Consider the following 19,134-nt stretch of genomic DNA (forward strand, 5'->3'; position numbering starts at 1 on the left):
ATATGGAAATCCTCTTTCAGAATTGCATTTTCTTCCTTTGAACAGTGTTCGAGTTCTAGAAATAGCCAGAAGTCATTTGAGGCCAAAATCAGTAGCTAATTTGGTTTTGGTTTAAAAAGAGGATATCATTGGCTAATATTAAATATTATTAGGTTTTTAGACTAATTTAGTTGGCTTGAGCAAAATAAGTATTTTTTGAGCACCTATTATGTCTAGGCACTGTGCTATGTGCTGACCTCTAAGAACTTATGTGAAGACAGTTATCATCTTGGAGTTCCTAAAATATTTTGATGAAGGATAGCAGCAGTGAAATGAGGGTTCAGCATTCAAGGGCATCACACTGAAATGTCTGAGCCCATATATATTTGTAAGATTCCTACTATATTATTCTAACATTGTATATAACTCACTAGAATGTACAACCAAATCAATTAATCTACAAAGTATATGTTTCTGAGTGTGGGGCACTGTGGCAGGCAGCAGAAACATGAAAATGTAAACTGAGGGAGCTTAAAAATCTAAGAAACAGAGCTATTCATCTATCCATGAAAACAAAAATGTAAGTGCTATAACAGATATGAACAGAAAGCCAAGGAGAAAAGAGGGTGCTGTCTTTTCCTTTAGAGCCAAATCATAGCAATGTGGACTTTTTTCACTGGACTTTTTTCATTTAACTTTAGAGTTAATGCATACTTGCAATATATATTGTTCTGCAAACTTCAAGAGGTTAGACCTGAGGTAAAGGTGGTCTGGTGCGCTGGCCGAGGAAGGGGCTGTTGCTGCTACTGCTGAGTCGCTTCAGTTGTGTCCAACTCTGTGCAACCTCATAGACAGCAGCCCACCAGTCTCCCATGTCCCTGGGATTCTCCAGGCAAGAACACTGGAGTGGATTGCCATTTCCTTCTCCAAAGCATGAAAGTGAAAAATGAAAGTGAAGTCGCTCAGTCGTGTCCGACTCTTTGTGACCCCATGGACCGCAGACTCCCAGGCTCCTCCGTCCATGGGATTTTCCAGGCAAGAGTACTGGAGTGGGTTGCCATTGCCTTCGAGGAAGGGGCAGAATGAGCCAATGATCCTCTAGGACACCACCTGGAGGTGGAAAGTCCAGAGGCAGTGCTACGAGTGTGACTTTTAGTGGGCCTGAGTTCTCTATGACGTGCCACTTGAGGGTTCCATACAGTTCTCTTTATTTCTGTTCAATCTAGATTTTAGAATATGAAACGTCCTTTGAATATCTTGAGTTTAGTATTTTTAGAGCTTAGGGAAAAGAAAACACATAATGAGATCCTGGAGGCCAGATGATACCCTGAAGATGCCAATGTGTCTAATCTCTAAACAAAGCAAAAAGCATAAGCTTTAATTGTGAAAATAGAGAATATTAAGTTACAAAATCCTACACATAAACGGGGCAACAGAATTGCCCTGCCATCAGCTCTGCTGTACAGAGCCAGAGTCTATAACTATAAGAAACCCGTTAGTAAGCCCCACTTTACCCCTGGAGTCATTACATTCAGGCAGGACAAGGTGAAGGCTACACCAATTCTGAAGGGTTTCATTTCCAAGGGACAAACAGTGCACCAGGTCACACAGCTGGTAACAGAACTAGAACTCAAACCCAGGCCAAGTTTAGTTTGGAAAAAAATCTGTTCTGTATGATACAAACTATTGTCACCAAGGGATTCAGAATCCTGAATAAAGAGGAAGAAGTACAGGCCAGTGGCCTGACTGTGGGTTGCTCTGGTTCAAGGCCACATGTATCTAGCACAGCACAACAGAGACAAGGAAAGATTTAGTGAGGCTGAGGCAAGGTTTGGCCCACCATGCTGGCAGAAACCCCACAGAGGCCAGTGGGAGCGTGTAGGGCTGTTTAATATCTTCAGTATCATGGCCGAGGACATGCTGCCTTGCCCCACAGGGCATCTGGAAAGAAGATGTAGGAGAGTGACCACGTCAGGCAGTAAAAAGCAGTTATCGAGAATGGACACAAAAACAGCATGATGACACCTAGAAGAAGGAAAAAGGCAAACACTCAATTTTTATGAAGCTGTCTTGTGTGTATTTTCTACCCTCTAAGTCCAATCCCCATCTTTTCAGCCTGCAGTTTTAACTCACACTAAAACCATTGACACATGAGCCTTACCTTTATGAAGTTTGTGTAACTAGATAATTACAATCTAATGCAATCTCTATTTCTTTGCATTGTTCACTTAAGAAGGCTTTCTTATCTCTCCTTGCTATTCTCTGGAATTCTGAAAGTGAAAGTGTTAATTGCTCAAAAATTCTGAAAGTGTTAATTCCTCTATTGTGTCTGACTTGTTACAACCCCATGAACTGTAGCCCGCCAGGCTCCTCTGTCCAAGGAATTCTCCAGGCAAGAATAGTGCAGTGGGTAGATATTCCTTTCTCCAGGGGATCTTCCCTACCCAGAGATCAAACCCAGGTCCCCTGCATTGCAGGCAGATTCTTTACTATCTGAGCCACCAGGGAAGCTCTGACTATTGAATATTCGTTGGAAGGACTGATGCTGAAGCTAAAGTTCCCATACTTGGCCACCTAATACGAAAAACAACTCATTGAAATAGACTGTGATGCTGGGAACGATTGAGGGCAGGAGAAGGGGGAGGCAGTGGATAAGATTGCTGGATAGAATCACCAACTCAATGGACGAGTTTGAGCAAACTCCAGGAGTTAGCGAAGGACAGGGAAACCTGGCATGCTACAGTCCATGGGGTCACAGTCAGACATGACTTAGCAATTGAACAACAACAGTGCCATCTCAGATTCCGTGTTGTCAAATTCAGATCAGAAATCAGTCTTAGCCAAGAATACATTTGAGTTGCCTGGATCTCTTGTTAGAAAAAGAAAAGGAAAAAAAAATTTATATTCATACTGTTTCAAGTTTAACATGTGATACGGGTCAATACAGTATTATACACATGTGGAAAAGAGTTAACATAGCAGGCTCAGGACTGCTATCCTTAGAAAATCCTGCTTGCAAGGTGGGCCAGGAGCCTAGAATCTTGAATAATAAAGTTTCCTACACTGATAAAAACTGATGAGAGCAACTGGTTATACAAGTGAGGTAGTTAATGCAGAACGTTGATTTCCTTCTGTGGAAGTCTGGAATTTTGGTATATGCTAGGCAGAGGGGAGGGGCTTCCCTAGTGACTCAGTGGTAAAGAATCCGCATGCCAACGCAGGAGACTCGGGCTCAATCCCTGGGCTGGTAAGATCCCCTGGAGAAGGAATGGCAACCCACTCCAGTATTCTTGCCTAGGAAATCCCATGGACAGAGGTGCCTGGAGAGCTACAGTCTATGGGGTCACAAGAGATGCACACGACTGAGCAACTAAACCAGCACCAGGCAGAGAGGACCTATGTGTCCAGCCCCTGTAAATGCCTTCAGCACTGAGTCTCTAAAGAGCCTCCTAGAGGACAGACCTTCACAAGCAGTGTCACAGTTCAGTGCTGGAGAATTGTGTCCTGCCTGACTCCACGGGGAGGGGATGCTTGGCAGCTTGCACCTGGTTCCCTCCAGACTTGGTTCCTTTCAATTTCCCCTTGACTGATTTTGCTTTATCCTTTTGCTATAACAAATCTGAGCTATATGTGTGACTCTGCAGAATCCTGAGAGTCCTCCTAGAGAAGCACTGACCCAGGGGTGGTCTTGAGGGAGCACCCCCCCCCACTCCACTCCACTCCCACAGCACAATTTCAATCTCAGACTTACCACCAAAGGGCACCAACATCTGTGGAGATCTACATTGCACTAGAGGCTTCCCAGGTGGCTCAGTGATAAAGAACCTGCCTGCCAATGCAGGAAACACATGTTCAGTCCCTGGATCAGAAAGATCCCCTGAAGGAGGAAATGGCAACCCACTCCAGCATTCTTGCCTTGGAAATCCCATGGACAGAGGAGCCCAATGGGCTACAGTCCATAGCGTCACAAAGAATTGTACATAATAGAGCACAAGCACACACACTTTGCACTAGACAGTCTGCTAGGTAGGTTACAAAAAGTACTTTATGTGCATTTCAGAATTACCCTGTGATTTAGGATTAAGTCTGCTTTTCAGATAAGGAAACAGAGGGGATATAATTCAGACAAGGTCCTGATTCAATCCCTCGTCTGCCTGGATGTTAAAAACTAGACACAGACTGCTTCAGAAAGTTCAAATGGAGGGAGGGAGTGTATCATCTATGGCATTTCCATGAGAGGAACCAGCATATATTCCTCAAGAGAAATCAGAACATGGGACCCAAAAAAGACCACTTCTAAGGATAAGAAGCAGTTACAGAAAGGTATTGGAACATTGGAATACTGCATCTAGAGAACAGTCATTGATTTGTTGCGTTAATGAGATAAGATTTTAAACCAAAGCTGTCCTGGGAAAAGGTCTCAGTAGCCATACAGCAGCTCCTCAGATGTACTGAGCTCTGTGGGGGAGAAGGGAACTCGGCCTAAAAAGATGACTGGCTGCACTCCAGTATCTACAGCAGGCATTTTGAAATCCATCCAGCAGGGCTTCAGTATCAACTGGGGTCAGGGTTGTGAGGGGCAGCCCCCCCTTTGCACACACAGCACAGACAATCCAAGAAAGGCTGTCAAATGTGCCATCTATTTTGAGAAGAGGGGCTCGATGGTGTCTACACAGAACACTGTGGGAAACATTGCTACAATGAGATAAGAGAAGGGTGAGTGAAGGGAAGAAGGGGGCTAAGAAGTTTCCATTTACAGGACACATCTGTGCCAGAGGATTTATATACATTACCTCATTTAATCTCAAGAATCTTGCAAGGTAGGGATTACCAGCTTCATCTTATAGATGAAGAAAACTACAGCAGGCTCAAATTCAGGCAACTAATATGTGCTGAAGTTAGAACTTGAACTCAGGTCTGTTTAGCTCCAAACCAGGTGTCTTCTCCCCTCATTGTGCCTCCGCCAACTGGGACACAGGAGGAGCCAGCACTTAGAACTTGGACAGGGCTGTGAGTGCTAATGCTACAGCAGAAAGGGTGTGAACTTAAAGGGGAGAGTCAGGATGGAACCCAGGACCTTTAAACCAACTGAAAGTGTTAGTCACCCAGTCACGTCCGACTCTTTGTGTCCCCATGGACTGCAGCCTGCCAGGCTCTTCTGTCCATGGGGTTCTCCAGGCAAGAATACTGGAATGGTTGCCATGCCCTCCTCCAGACTCAAGGATTGAACCTGGGTCTCCTGTATTGCAGGCAGATTGTTTATCATCTGAGCTGCCACTTCAAACCAAGTGGACCCACATAGAAACTAAGCATAGATGTCATTCTGTTTACATGAGCGCATCTCAAAAGAAGAAAAATCGATGTTCCTTGAAGAAGACCATAAATCAGGGAAATCTTAGGGAGACATCTTCCAGGGCCCCAGTGTGACCAGGGCCTCAGGGCCTGGTACCTTTACTCAATTGCTATAGCCCAGAACCTGCTTCCTCAATATCAGCTGTACAATATTTCCAACACTCATGTCACATCTCTTCATCTTTACCCCCACCATCACCTTTCATGTGACAAAAAGCAGGTTTTCCTACTTCCATTCTGAGTCTCCTACAATCTATTCTCTATATTACAGTCAAAGTGAACGTGTAAAACTGCTGCTCAGAAATCCCTTCAGAGACTTCTCATTTGCCTCCAGGATCCAATCCCCAATCCTGCCCAGTCTGCTCGCTTCACTGGCCTCAGTCTGTTGCCAGCCCTTTCTCAGCAAGTCCAGCCACACTGCTGCTCAAATGCATCTGGCTGCTCCTTGCCTCAGAGCACTCACAAAGCTCTGTTTCATTTTCTGAACCACCCCTCCCACTACTTGGCAAATCATCTTGTAGTTTCCTTGTGTTTTTAAATTTTTCCAGTTTTATTGAGGTAGCATTGACATATAACTTGGTATTAGTCCCAGGTTTATCAACAACTTTGATATTTGTGTATATTGCAACGTGATAACTGTAATAAATTTAGTTAGTATCCATCACCTCACAAAGTTACAAATTTCTTTTCTTGTGATGAGAACTTTTAAGATCTACTATCTTAGCAACTTTCAAATAGACAATACAGTATTGTAGACACCATGATGTACATAACATGCACAGAACTTACTTATCTTGTAAGTGGAGTTTTTACCTTTTGACCAATTTCACCTAGGTTTCGTTCCCTCTAGGCATTCCCATCTAAACTAGGTCACCCTCTGATGCCCTCTGAGAACATGCTGTAGTGTCACAACACATCAAAACTATATATTTTTAGTTATTTCTACCATGATTCGTTTGGTGTCTGACTCCCCCATTGGGAGGAAGTATTTGTCTGGTTTACCAATTTGATTCTTAATACCTGGTACATGGCAGGTGTTCCTAAATTCCTACTGAACTTAATAACATCCAACAAATATTTACTTGAGTATCTACTAGGTGACTGGCACAATCCTAAGTACTAGGGATTATGGCACAAATAAAAAAAGAGTCTTCTATGGGTGGAAGGGGGCAGATTTAGTATATATAGACAACAAACACATAAATACACTTCAGGGGATGATATCATAGGTTCTATGGAGAAAAATACAGCAGGGTGAGAGAGAGAGGGAGTGTGGGGTGAGAAACAGGCTGGCAATGAGCAGCAATGATAATAAAGGATCACTAGTGACATTAAGAGCAATATATTTCATTTACCTCCCAGATAGACCATTTTTTTCCAGCTCTCAGACTCCAGGATTTCATCATGTGGGTAGTAGCTCTGGTCCATCATGAACAGAATCATGAGTGAGGCCATGCAAGAGAGAATGAATGTGTTGCCTTTGGTCAGGAGGGAGGTGGAAGCCAAAACACAGGAAGCGTAGGGGCAGGGTAGACCCTTGTATGTGAAAGGAATGCCTGCAGGGAAAGAAAAGATGGGGTGAGCTGCTTCCCACTGCTCTAGAGAATCCACAGGAGGAAGCCCTTCTCTCTCTGGGCCTTCCCTACCCCACATTCCAAATTCCCTTACTCTCAGGGCCGCGTCCAGCTGTAAAGAACTTAGTCATTCAGAGATGACATGTGGGTTTTGCACTGGATCCCCAAGGTAAAGCAGGCAGTTAGGACCAGGCCTGTGCCTCGGCCCCTAGGAAGCCTCTGTAGAAGAGGCCTTTGAGATTTTTCCGTCTGCCTCTGCAACCCCTTACATTGTTACCTTGGGCAAGGCAATTAGCCTCCCTGGAGTTCAGTTACCCCATCTGTTTTGGGAAACTGGAGTATAACCTCTAGTTCTAGGGTCTGTGAAGCCATGTGCTCCATCCAAAGGTCACACAACAAGAAAAAAGCACAGCTGGTTCAAGAACCAAGGGTTCCCACCCCCTAGACCAGGGTTCAGCCAAGGCAACCTGTAACCTCCAGTGGGCCTGGAGCAGGAGAGAAGGAAGGAAGAGGGTCTCCATAAAAGGAAGGAGAGGTGTCAATTACTGCTCCCTGGGTTTCTGACATCCAACAGTTTCTCCCCTCCACAGTTTCCTACCCTCAGTCGTAAGTCTGGTTTCCACTCACCGGCTGAATAAAAACAGAGGCGGAATGAAATAGCTAACACATAGATGATGGCCAGGAACCCATTCAGAGGTCCATCCACGCCTAGAAGCAGGGCTGAGGCCAGGCCAAAGGTGGTGAAGACGGCAAAGTCATTCAGCTCGGTTCCTGCTCCAGAAGGCCAAAGTTGGAACTTTCACTCACATGTCCTGTATCTTAGTCCCCTCTGGTGGGGGAAGCTGCTGTCAGGTCCCTGAGGGGCCAGAAGGCAATGCTGCTTCCTGGGGTGGTCTGCTGATCAAAGACTAGGGTCTCCTTCTGGCTCTGCCTCAAACTGACCGTGTGGCCTTAGGCAAGTCTTTTCCTGTCTAGGTCTTAGTTTCCCTGTCCTTCAACATGCAAGGGTTGGACCACAATTGGAAACAAATCAATGATATGGAACCCTTTTTTTTTTCAAGCAAAATCTTACTTGGGAATATTTTATTTTAAGTGAGTTGTTCTGCTTGGGGTATTTTTCATTTCTCCACACCTCCATTACCACAACCACTGCTCCCACTCCCAGATCTGCCCTGAGAGGGAGACAGGGCAGATAAGCCAAGTGAAGGCCAGGAGAAGGACAGCCAGAGATCCACAATTGAACCAGCAGAGTAGCTAGGTCTAGGCTGCGGGGGCCACAAACTCCTGTTCTAGGGCTGCTTCTGCTATGCTCAGAGGGACTGAACAGGGGTGGTCACTGCCGGAAGCCTGCTGGATATTACAGGACAGGGGAACTGACTGAATGGGTGCTCCTGGGGTCAGGATGATGAATCTGAGGCCTGGACTCACCGGATCTGGAGCAGATGTTCAGGTGTCTGGTCGCTGACCTGATAGCCATGTCTAATAGAAAGCTGACCAAAACCATCCAGGAGGCGCAGGAGAATTTCCTAAAGTGCAGGCCCGCAGGCCAAACAGGACAGCTCTCTCACAGTATCAAAGAGACTCCACCCCTACCCACCCCCGACTAAACCAATATGCTTCCTATGCTAGCCAGCACACATATACACACTCCTACATGCTCCCTAACTCTCATCCTTTCTGATCTGTGCTGCCTTACACACCACAAACACACACACGCACACACACACACACACACACACAGAGACTTACATCCATTCTCAACCCACATTCTTAAAGGGCTGCCCTCTATAGGTAATCATTAATAAGGTCCCTTCCAATTCTAAACTCCAGGTGTATTCGATGGCAAGGGAGATCCTAGGTCCTAACCCAGCCTCCACAACCATCTCACTGTGGCCTGTTCCTCCATCTGTAAAATGAAAGGTTTGTATCAAATGATTTCTTTAACAGATACAAGCCTATTTAGATTATCTATTTCTCCAATGTGAGTTTTGTATCTTCGAAGAAGTTGATCTGTTTCATCTTAGGCTATCAAGTCTGTGGACACAGAGTTGTTCACAATATTCCTTTATTATACTTTTAATGTCCATGTAATGATTCCTCATTTTTCATTTCTGATATTGGTAATTTGTATCTTCTCTTTTTCTTGGATAGCCTGGCTAGAGGTTTATCAATTATATTGATCTTTACAGAGAACTAGATTTTGGTTTCATTGATTTTCTTTATTGACTCCTTGTTTTCAATTTCATTGATTTCTATTCTAATTTTTACTATTTCTTTCCTTCTGCTTACAATGGATTTAATTTGCTCTTTTTTTCTAGTTTCCTAAGATGGTAGCCTACGTAATTGACTTTAGATCCTCCTTCTTTCCAATTTTTTCAAAGACTTTATTTTTTAGGGAAATTTTAGGTTTACAACAAAATTGAGAGTAATGCAGAGATTCATTACCCTTGTTCTCACACATGCATAGCCTCTCCCATTATCAATATCATTTAACAGAATGATACATTCTGGCCTTAGTATATGCCAAAAGTGACCCTACACTGACACATTGCAATCACTCAAAGTCCTTAATTTACCTTAAGGTTCATTCTTGGTATTACATTCTACAGTTTTGGGCAAAAGTATAATGGCATATATTCATCATTATAACATCATACAGAATATTTTCACTGTCCTAAAATTCCTCTGTGCTCTACCTATTTATGTCCTCCCAACCCTCCTGACAACTATGATCTTTTTATTGTCTCCATATCTTTGGAGACATATTTCCTCCATATTTTCTTTTCCAGACTGTCATGTAGTAGAGGTCATATAATATGTAGCTTTTTTAGATTGGCCTCTTTCACTTGATTATATGCATTTAATGTTCCTCCACGTCTTCTTAGGGCTTAATAGCTCATTTGTTTTTAACACTGAGAGTGATATTCCATTGTCTGGATGTACCACAATTTATTTATTCATTCATCTACTGAAGGATACCTTTGTTACTTTCAAGTTTTGGCAATTATGAGTAAAATATCATAATCATCTGAGTACAGGTTTTGAACATAGTTTTCAATTCACTTGCTTGATTGTACAGTAGGAGTTGGGCTTCCCTGGTGGCTCAGATGGTAAAGAATCTTCATGGAATGCAGAAGACCTGGATTCAATCCCTGGGTCAGGAAGATCTCCTGAAAAAGGGAATGGCTACTCACTCCAGTATTCTTGCCTGGAGAATTCCATGGACAGAGGAGCCTGGCAGGCTACAGTCCATGCAGTTGCAACAAGTTGGACACGACTGAGCAACTAACGCTGACATGCTGACTCATGCTAGGAGTATGCTTAGTTTGTAAGAAGCCACCAAACTATCTTCCAAAGGGGCTGGACCATCTTGCGTTCCCATCAGCGGTGAGTAAGTGCTCCTGTTGTTCCACATCTTCAGAAGCATTTGTTATTGTCAGTGTTCTGGATTCTAGTCATTTTAATAGGTGTGTAGTGATATCCCATTGTTATTTAATTTGCATTTCCATGATGACATTTGATGAGTATCTCTTCATATGCTAAAATGCCATCTGTATGTCTTCTTTGGTGAGGTGTCTGTTAAATTCTTGGGCCATTTTCAAATTGAATTATTTTCTTATTGATGAATTTTAACTTTGTATATTTTGGACTATAGTTCTTTATCAGATGCATCCTTTGCAAATATTTTCTCCCAGTCTGTGGCTTGTTTTCTAGTTCTCTTTTGACATAGACTTTGGCAGAGCAGATTTCTTTTCTAATATATGCATACAATGTATAAATTTCCCTCTAAGTACTGCATTCACCGCATCTCACACATTTTGATAAGTTGTATTTTCACTTTCATTTAGTTCAAAATATTTTTTCATTTCTTTTGAGAATTTTTTGTCTATGTATTATTTAGAAATGAGTTGTTTAACCTCCATGTATTTTGGAATTTTCTAGTTATCTTTCTGTTATTTCTAGTTTAACTCCATATGGTCTGAGAGCATACTTCATATGATTTATATTCTTTCAAGTATGTTAAAGTATGTCTTACAGACCAGAATGTGGTCTATCTGGGTGAGCTTGAGAATAACATATATTCTGCTATTGTTGGATCAAGTATTATATAAAATATCAATTAGATCCAGTGGGTCAAGGGTACTATTCAACCATATCCTTACTGATTTTCTGCCTGCTAAATATTCAATTATGATAATAGATCCATAAAATTCTGCTTGTAGTTCTATCAGTCTTCATCTCACATATTTTTGACACTGTAAATTATTTCCAAGATATCTTTCATACCCTACCTTCAAGGATTCCTTCTTTTTTGGCTGTGCTGGATGTCCGTTGCAATGCATGGGCTTTCTCTAGTTGCAGTTCTCAGTGGCATGCAGGCTCAGTAGTTGCGGGCAGCTGACTTCTCTAGTCGTGGCACATCAGCTTAGTTGCCCCATGGCATGGGGAATCTTAGTTCCCAGACCAGGGATCGAACCCACATCCCTTGCATTGGAAGGTGGGTTCTTAACCACTGGACCGCCAGGGAAATCCCACCTTCAAGGATTCTGTGTTTCTTTCCAGCACATGCTCCCAGACCCCCTCTGAAAGCAGCTATAACCATCTCAGGCCAGCTTGCCGTAGGAGGCCACACCCAAGTTGACGCACTGACTGCAATGCTTGGGTGGCCCAGCAAAAGCAGAGAGCCTGACCCTAGACCTCAGCTGTCCCTAAACAACCTTAAAATTTCCTTTGTTTAGACCCATATTTCTGTGTCTAGAGGGGCTTCACTGGTGGCTGAGTTGGTAAGGAATCCCCCTGTAATGCGGGAGACCTGGGTTTGATTCCTGGATTGGGAAGATCCCCTGGAGAAGGAAAAGTCTACCCACTCCAGTATTCAGGCCTGGAGAATTCCATGGACTATACAGTCCATGAGGTTGCAAAGAGCCAGACACAACTGAGCAACTTTCACTTCACTATGTGTCTATAGGGAATTGGGCCCACCATCATGGCCTTAAATACTACATTCCCAGATTAGGTTGAACTAAGAAGATAGAGATTTTCTGCTGCAGGTATGTCCCAACTCATGAAACCCCCAAACCTAGATTTAGAGAATTTTCAAACTGGAAGGGAACTTAAACATCACTAGGTAAAACCATCTTATTTTATGGATGAGAAACAGATCCAGAGAAGTTACTTGCTAATGGTTATAAAGAATCAAACAGATTAAGAGGATATTGCTTATATTATAAAGGATTTGTTTGTATATGTGTATGTGCACTCAGTCGCTCAGTTGTGTCTGACTCTTTGCGACCCCCATTGACTATAGCCCGCCAGGCTCCTCTGTCCATGGGATTTTCCAGGCAAGAATACTGGAGTGGGTTGCCATTTCCTTCTCCAGGGAAATTTTCCTGACCCAAGGATCGAACCCACATTTCCTGCATCTCCTGCATTGGCAGACAGATTCTTTACCACTGAGCCACCTAGGAAGCCAATAAAGAACGTATCTTTTTTAAAATATTTATTTACTTATTTGACTGTGCCGGGTCTAAGTTGTGGCATGTGGGATCTTCATGTGGGATCTTCAGTTGCAGCATGTAGGATCTAGTTCCCTGACCAGGGATCAAACCCAGTCCCCCTGCATTGGGACCTCAGAGTCTTAGCCACTGGACCACCAGGGAAGTCTCCATGAAGAGATTATCTTTAAAGATCTGATTTCACAAAGGCATTGAAATACAATTCGATTCATAGAAATACAATTTGCTTAAAATTTTTGGGGTGACCCATACTCATGTCTCAGACTTTCCAGAACAGGGTTAACTGTTCTGCCAGGTCATATGCTCTAATTTAAGAATCAAAAAAATATTAATGGTAGCCTACCTACCCAAGGATTGTGCAAAGGCTACAGGAATGGAATCTTGATTTTCTCACAGAAACCATTCTAGATTGCCATATCTGGAAAGATCTATAGAGGTCATAATGCCTTGTTTTAAAGATGGAGAGGGACTTCCCTGGCAGCCCAGTGGTTAAGACCATGTGCTCCCAATGCAAGGGACATGGGCTTGATCCTTGGTTGGAGAACTAAGACCCTGCATGCTGCACAGCATGACCAAAAAAAAAAAGATGGGAGAAACTGAGGCTCAAGATGTAACCTAGCCAAGGTCATCTTCACACATCAACTCCTAACCCACTGCACTTTCTCCTGCCCCAAGTCAATCTGTATGCCTCAGTGCTTTGTTCTCTAGACAAACCCCTCCCTCCCTCATGCCATTGGCTCCAGCTTTTGGCAAAGAGCTTGCTGGGCCCCCAAACATACTTGCAGAAGCTGCAGAAGATGGAGAAGAGCCCCAGGATCATGTTGGCCAGGGACAAGGCATTGACAACATCCTTCCAGGTAAATTCATTCATCTGGGGATGGCTCTGCTCTTTGGTCAGGAAGAAACTGCTGCACTCACCTGGGGCCCAGAAGAGAGGGTCATGGGGTTGCCAAGGTCAAAGAGTCCCAAAAGAAGGTCCCAGGGACCAGGTACCTCCTGTTCCCCTAGACCTCACCCCAGAACTGCACCCTCCCAACATCATTTCACTGGCTGGAATGAAGGAGACTACAGGTTGATGGAAGAGACCCAGGAGGTGAGACAAAGGTGTTGAACATGAATGCCTGGGAAAGTTCAATAACAAAATGAGTGAACCATAGCTATGAATCATGACCACAGCCGCCACCCGTCTCTGACTATACCTCTTGCCTTACAGCACAGACCTCTCTCCAGCCCATACAGTGACCCTCCTGGCACCCCCACGGTGCAGGGTCCAAGGGGTATGGGCCATTCCCCAATCTGAGAGATAAGCCCCTTGTCATAAAGACCTTTATCATAAATGAGCCTCCTTTATTTTTACATTACAAAGTAAGTAAGTGTTAAGTGTTAGTCGCACAGTCATGCCCGACTCTTTGCAACCCCATAGACTGCAGCCCATATTCCAGGCAAGGATACTGGGGTGGGTTGCCATTTCCTTCTCCAGGGGATCTTCCTAACCCAGGGATCGAACCCGGGTCTCCTGCACTGCAGGCAGATTCTTTACCAACTGAGCTACAAAGGAAGACAAAGCTACTTTTAATACTCTAGAGTGAGCCCACAGGAATCAAAACACTGGGAAGAGCTAACCCTCTCACCCCTAGGAGTGGCCCAGGAGGCCAGAGGCTACCTGACGGGAGGGAAGCACAAATGGCCTGCTGCAGATTCAGGCTCCTTTGTCCCTCCAGCCACACTCCCTCCCTCAGAAGGAGAGGGTGTGGCTTAGGTGCCTCAAGGTCCTAGTTCAGACAGTCCCCAGCAGCAGGCCCAATACCAACAGCGGAAGGGATGAGAAACACAAAATGAAGACACACAGCACTGGATAGTTCACAGGACACTTTTACCACATTCTCTCTCCTGATCCTGACAACCTGGGGAGATGCTACTATAATTTCCCCCATTTCATGGTTGAGAAAACTGAGGTCCTGAGAAATGGACATACTTGCTCACAGTCACATATTAGGTGAGTAGAATTAATCCCACCAGTTTAATTCTAAATCTAGTGCTTCTTACTAGGGGCGTGATCTCAGCAGGAGAAGGTATTTGAGGCAGGGGGTGATGAGGGAGCTCCGAAGGCCAGCCCAGCGGGGCAGCTACAGCCTTTCCACGCAGAAGCAGCCCCTGCCAGTCCTCCTCTCTCCCCCAGCCTCCTTTGGCAGCAGGGATCAGCTGGCCCTGGCCATTTTCACAGTCCCACTGTGTCTGCGTTCACTCTGAGACCAAATACATGCACTCCTTACACATAAACTGCATTGTGAACCTTGCTTTTGGAGAAAGAGCCCCAGTGTTCTCTGAGACAGGGAGGCCCCACTGGTTGTAAACACACTACCCACATATAGAATCCTGCACTTGAGTGAAATATACAGGTTCCAAGGTGTTTCCACGTCTGTTTTCTCACTTAATCCCCACTCATTTTCGAGGTGAGGAAGCAGAGACTCTGCTTCCATATAGCCCCTCTGTACAGCCCCAGGCGTTTCTGGTCTGGGCAAGAGCTAAGACAAGTCATGGTCCTTTCCCATAAATACTGCCACCAAAATGCAGAGGGTGAGAGGTGGCCAGACTTGGAGTTTAGAGTTAAGAGTTTGTTAGGCAGCACAGCAGAGGTAACTGCTCCCATAGGCCAGCTTTATTCACCAAGGGGTATCAGTAGCTATAATGTCAAAGTCACTGGGACTTCTGAGACCTTGTTGCGCCAGATTCCCTCAAGACATAAGACAGGAAGCAATGCTAGCCAGACAAATCTGGGATGGGAAGGGGAGCAAAGGACTAGAGTTATGTTCCCTCTCTGTCAACCCTTCCCTCCTGGTCTGTCCTGAGTCTCAGGGTTGAACTGGCAAGAACAAACACCTCTGTTCCAGCCTAGCCCACTGTTGCCTGGAAGAGCAGCATCCTAGCATCTCTGCCTCACTGCAGAGATACCTGGGGTATGTCCAACAGTTACTAGACACACCTCATCTATACTGCTTCACAGTTTAATTAATGTTCAATTAATTGTCTACCAGATTATCTTGTTCAGTCACAAAACATGTTCATCTCTGTGGTTTCCAATGGCCCTGTGAGGTCTGCCAGATAAAGCAAAGAAGACTCAGAGGGGAAGAAACTTGTTCAAGGTCACACTGGAAGTGGCAGAACAAGACTTCCAACTTCACCTTAAGGGTTCTTTCCTGTGTATTCTGCTGTCTACCAACCAACAGGACTGATCATTTCATATTTGTTGTAAGCTCAGATTGAGCAAGGTGCTGAGGAAAGTCCTTGGTACCTGCCTGGACCTTACCATCTATTCAGGAAAAGAAGACTCATGCATGCATGTGGAGACTTACAGACTGTTCATGGCAATAACTCATCTTACAGGTGGGGAAAGTGAGGTTTCAGGACAGTTGAACAATTTGTCCCATTTACTAGCGGAGCCAGGACTGGAATTGGGCCTCCTCTTTCCCAATTAAAAGCCATCTGCAGCATAATGCACAGGCTCCAGGTATGAAAGGATGTGGACCCAAGAGTAAGGGCTGTTGAAATTTAGAGGAAAAAAGAACAATCCATTCATTCAGCAAACATTTGGTCTTGAGACAAAAAAGATTAAAACCTGGTCTTCTCCCTCAAAAACCTGGTCTGGCAGAGGCTTCAACCCTGCACAGAAAGGAAGAGGTGACAAGGCTGCTAAGGGAGCATAGATGAGGGGTCCTGCCTGTCAGGGGGCTCAGAGAAGGCTCCTCAGAGGAGGGGTCAGAGCCGAGACCTTGCCCAGCAGTGGCCGGCAGGACTAGCTTGTGTCGCTCCCCAGCTCCTTGGAGGTCATCAGTGGCTCCAGCACCCTCAGGGTGGAGCTCAACTCCTTCATTTGATATGCAAGTCCTTTCTGCATTGCCCCTTGGCCCCTTCTCTGCCCGCTTCTGGTCTTGGGTTGGGTGGTGGTCCTCTTTGGGAAGCCTGGCACACCCTCAAGTCTTGAGATGCTCCTCCTCTGCACTGCCACATGTCCTTGTGCTCACCGTGTGATAGCTGGCACTCTGAGTTGGCACCGCCCATGTGGTCTTCCTTCTCTAGAACAGGGAAAGGAACTTGAGTGCCGACCGAGGTCCCCGGTGCCCAGCATGAGGCCTGACAACAGAAGTTGTTCGGTGATTGTTAAACTGATGGAGCACTCTCTGTTTGCCTGAGATCCTCTCCCTGCGCTCATTCACTCAAAGCCTGTCCAGTCTGGCCCATGAGCCGCCTTCTCAAAAGAACAATCCAGCCTCGTCAACGCACCCAAGCATCTACCCGATGCTTATGATCTTCCATTTACTCATTTTTAAAAATGTGCTTGTTGATGCTTGCCCTGTGCCCAGCCTGCATGTTCTGGGCACAGCGAGCATCCTCAGGAGGCTGGGAATCTGGGGGGGGAGGCAGATGTGTGCAGGGACAGTGAAGGCGGTGTGACGAGTGTTGTTGGACAAAGGTTTGTCAGGTTGCTGAGTGTGTCCTGGGACAACTAAGTCTGTGAGGGGGGCAGGGGAAGGCTCCACCAACATGACATTTGCGACTCTATATGCATAAACAAAAGGGGTGGGCGGTAGCAGGGAGGGCGGGGCGGTGGCGAGGGCAGCTTCTTGGCAAAGGAAATTGCAAGAAGGCAAGCACAATGAGGAGGCTGGATGCCAGGGAGAGAGGGGCGCCTGGAGGCAGAGCCTGCAGGGAGGTCACCGTTGTGATAGCTGGTGTGATCTTGCATTGCCCCTGTGGCTTGGCAGTAACGTTTATTTAGTAAGAAGGTGTAGGAGCGTGTCTTGCTCAGATGTGGGTCGCGAGTGGAGGGTGGTCTCGAGAGGAGAGGCTGAAGAAAAGGAAATCAGCCATGAGACTGGTGAGGAGAACGAAGTGAGCGAGCTGCAACGGCAGACGCTGGGGCTGCTCCTGGAAGGAGTGGGGAGGGTTGCGTGTGACTCAGGGCTTTCTCGGGAAAGGCAAGGGCGGTGGTGTCGGTTCTGTGCCCAGGAACCCGGCAGCTGGTGTGAGAACGCTCCGGTGACACGTCCCCGCGGGCAGGCGGTGAGCCACGGGCCCAGCCACTTGTGTGAGAAACGACCTGCCTCCCCGCAGCCACCCGACTGCGCCCGCTACTCTTGAGGCCAGCAGCCCAACAGAGAACTGGCCTCCTCCTGACGCTGGTCCGTCCAAGCTGAAGACACCAGCGTACTCCTCCTCGTCCCTCCCCCTCTGCTATTTCGCGCGCCCTGCGGGATGACAGCAACGGGCGAAGATGCCCAGGCTAAAAGATGGAAGAGACCAAGCCGGAACTGGGCGCCAACACCTCGAGACAGCTTTCCCCGCTCCCCCCGCCCCCGCCCCCACCCCTGCCGTGATTACTGACACCGCCTGGAGGAGGCACATGCTGCTGCGGATGCTTACCTGGGGACCAGACATTCTTAGATGGGGTGGGGGCCCACACTCCGTCCCCGCTTCCTGTGCGGTGGAGGGGCCAGCCAAGGCGTGCGGGAGCTGCCGACCCAAGCCTCTCACCCCTGGCTCTTAGCTCACAATCCCCAGGAGGCAGGGGAGGGGCAACAGGGCTTTAGCTGGCAGGAAGAGGGGCCTCGTTTTGCAGGGGAGCCCGAGGTCTTGAAGCAGCGGCACCAGGGGCGGGGTCTGAGAGGAGTGGACTAGTGTAACACGATGAATGTGGAAAGGCTCAGCAGGTGAAAAGACCAGCGTGTGCACGGTGCATGGGAGGTAGGCGGGGAGTTGGGGGGAGGTAAAGCTGTAAAGGGACGCTGGGGTCCAGCCTATGAAGGGCCCCTGAAATATAAGGTCTCTGCTCGTGGACAGGGCTTCGGCTCTGCTTGGATCACTGCTTTATCTCTGAGCCTGTATGAATGCTAGGCATACAATACCCTCCCACCCCCAGCCTCAGTATTTGTTGGATCAATGACAAGCTGAGTAATTTACACCCAGTCCTGAAAAATAGTACATTTTAAGGGAAATAACAAGGTCAGGTTCAGGTTTCTAAAAGGTCAATTTTATCAACTCCCTACCCCCAATCTCTCACAACCCCCAGCCAATACTCTTCACTTTAAACTAGCTCCAATTCCCCAAATGTTATATTACGTCTTGTCAATGTCCCTCACGTGCAATTTTTTTTGTCTAGAATTGTTTATCATCCTATTCATCTACCTATCTCCTAGCTGTTAGAAGAGTGTTCTGGTCAGGAGTCACTCTTCGTGGCTGGCAGGACTATTTTGGTTGATGTAGCTTGTTAAGTGGATATTCCTTTGTTCATTCACAATTCTATATAAAAATGAACCTTCCCCCTGCCCTGAAAGACAGCCTTCCCACAGAGAGGACAGTTGGTACCTCCAGATAAGCTCTAACTCTTGTTTTTCAGTTCCCAAGCAGGTGTCAGCTCCTCCAAGTCTTCTTAAATTCTCTAAGCTGAGTTAGGTAGCTCTCCTCGGTGCTCCATATTCCACGTGTACTTCCATCATAGCCCTTTTTATACTATGTTGTAATGGCTGACTTACTCTCCCCAACTAGATTGTGAGCTTCCTGGAAATAGGGGCCTGTCTTACTCAGCTGTCATTTTCCAGAATCTGGAAGCTAGAAGGCACTTAATACTTAGTAATTAAGTATTATTTACTTATTTATGGGTGGGTGGATGGGTAAATGAAAAATGGTTACTCTATATAATCACTGGGTCTTAGTCC

General features: G+C 46.0%; 1 protein-coding gene across 2 annotated transcripts; it reads right to left on the reverse strand.

Annotated features, from left to right (window-relative positions):
- Positions 1-1,111: 1,111 nt before the first annotated feature.
- Positions 1,112-17,958, reverse strand: TMEM269 (transmembrane protein 269). 2 transcript variants are annotated; one of them, XM_065929801.1, is made up of 7 exons: positions 17,843-17,958; positions 16,444-16,552; positions 13,201-13,339; positions 8,334-8,431; positions 7,533-7,676; positions 6,687-6,887; positions 1,112-2,004 (listed from the first exon to the last, which is right to left on the reverse strand). In XM_065929801.1, the coding sequence occupies exons 1-7, from the start codon at positions 17,855-17,857 to the stop codon at positions 1,883-1,885; spliced, it is 828 nt and encodes a 275-aa protein (XP_065785873.1). In that variant the 5' UTR covers positions 17,858-17,958; the 3' UTR covers positions 1,112-1,882. The 2 variants fall into 2 exon arrangements, with proteins under 2 accessions (XP_065785873.1, XP_065785881.1); XM_065929809.1 differs by having other exon boundaries at positions 16,444-16,494; positions 17,843-17,942.
- Between the last annotated feature and the right edge of the window lie 1,176 nt (positions 17,959-19,134).

This window comes from Muntiacus reevesi, chromosome 1, assembly GCF_963930625.1.
Source record: "Muntiacus reevesi chromosome 1, mMunRee1.1, whole genome shotgun sequence".
Classification (NCBI taxonomy): Eukaryota; Metazoa; Chordata; class Mammalia; order Artiodactyla; family Cervidae; genus Muntiacus; species Muntiacus reevesi.

Excerpts from the sequence above, each read along its gene's own strand:
- TMEM269 (XM_065929801.1), bottom strand. Across the intron at positions 13,340-16,443 it reads AGAGTGCCAGCTATCACACG|GTGAGTGCAGCAGTTTCTTC; the intron begins GTGAGCACAAGG and ends TCTGGGCCCCAG. Across the intron at positions 8,432-13,200 it reads ATCTTCTGCAGCTTCTGCAA|GAAATTCTCCTGCGCCTCCT; the intron begins GTATGTTTGGGG and ends CCTGCACTTTAG.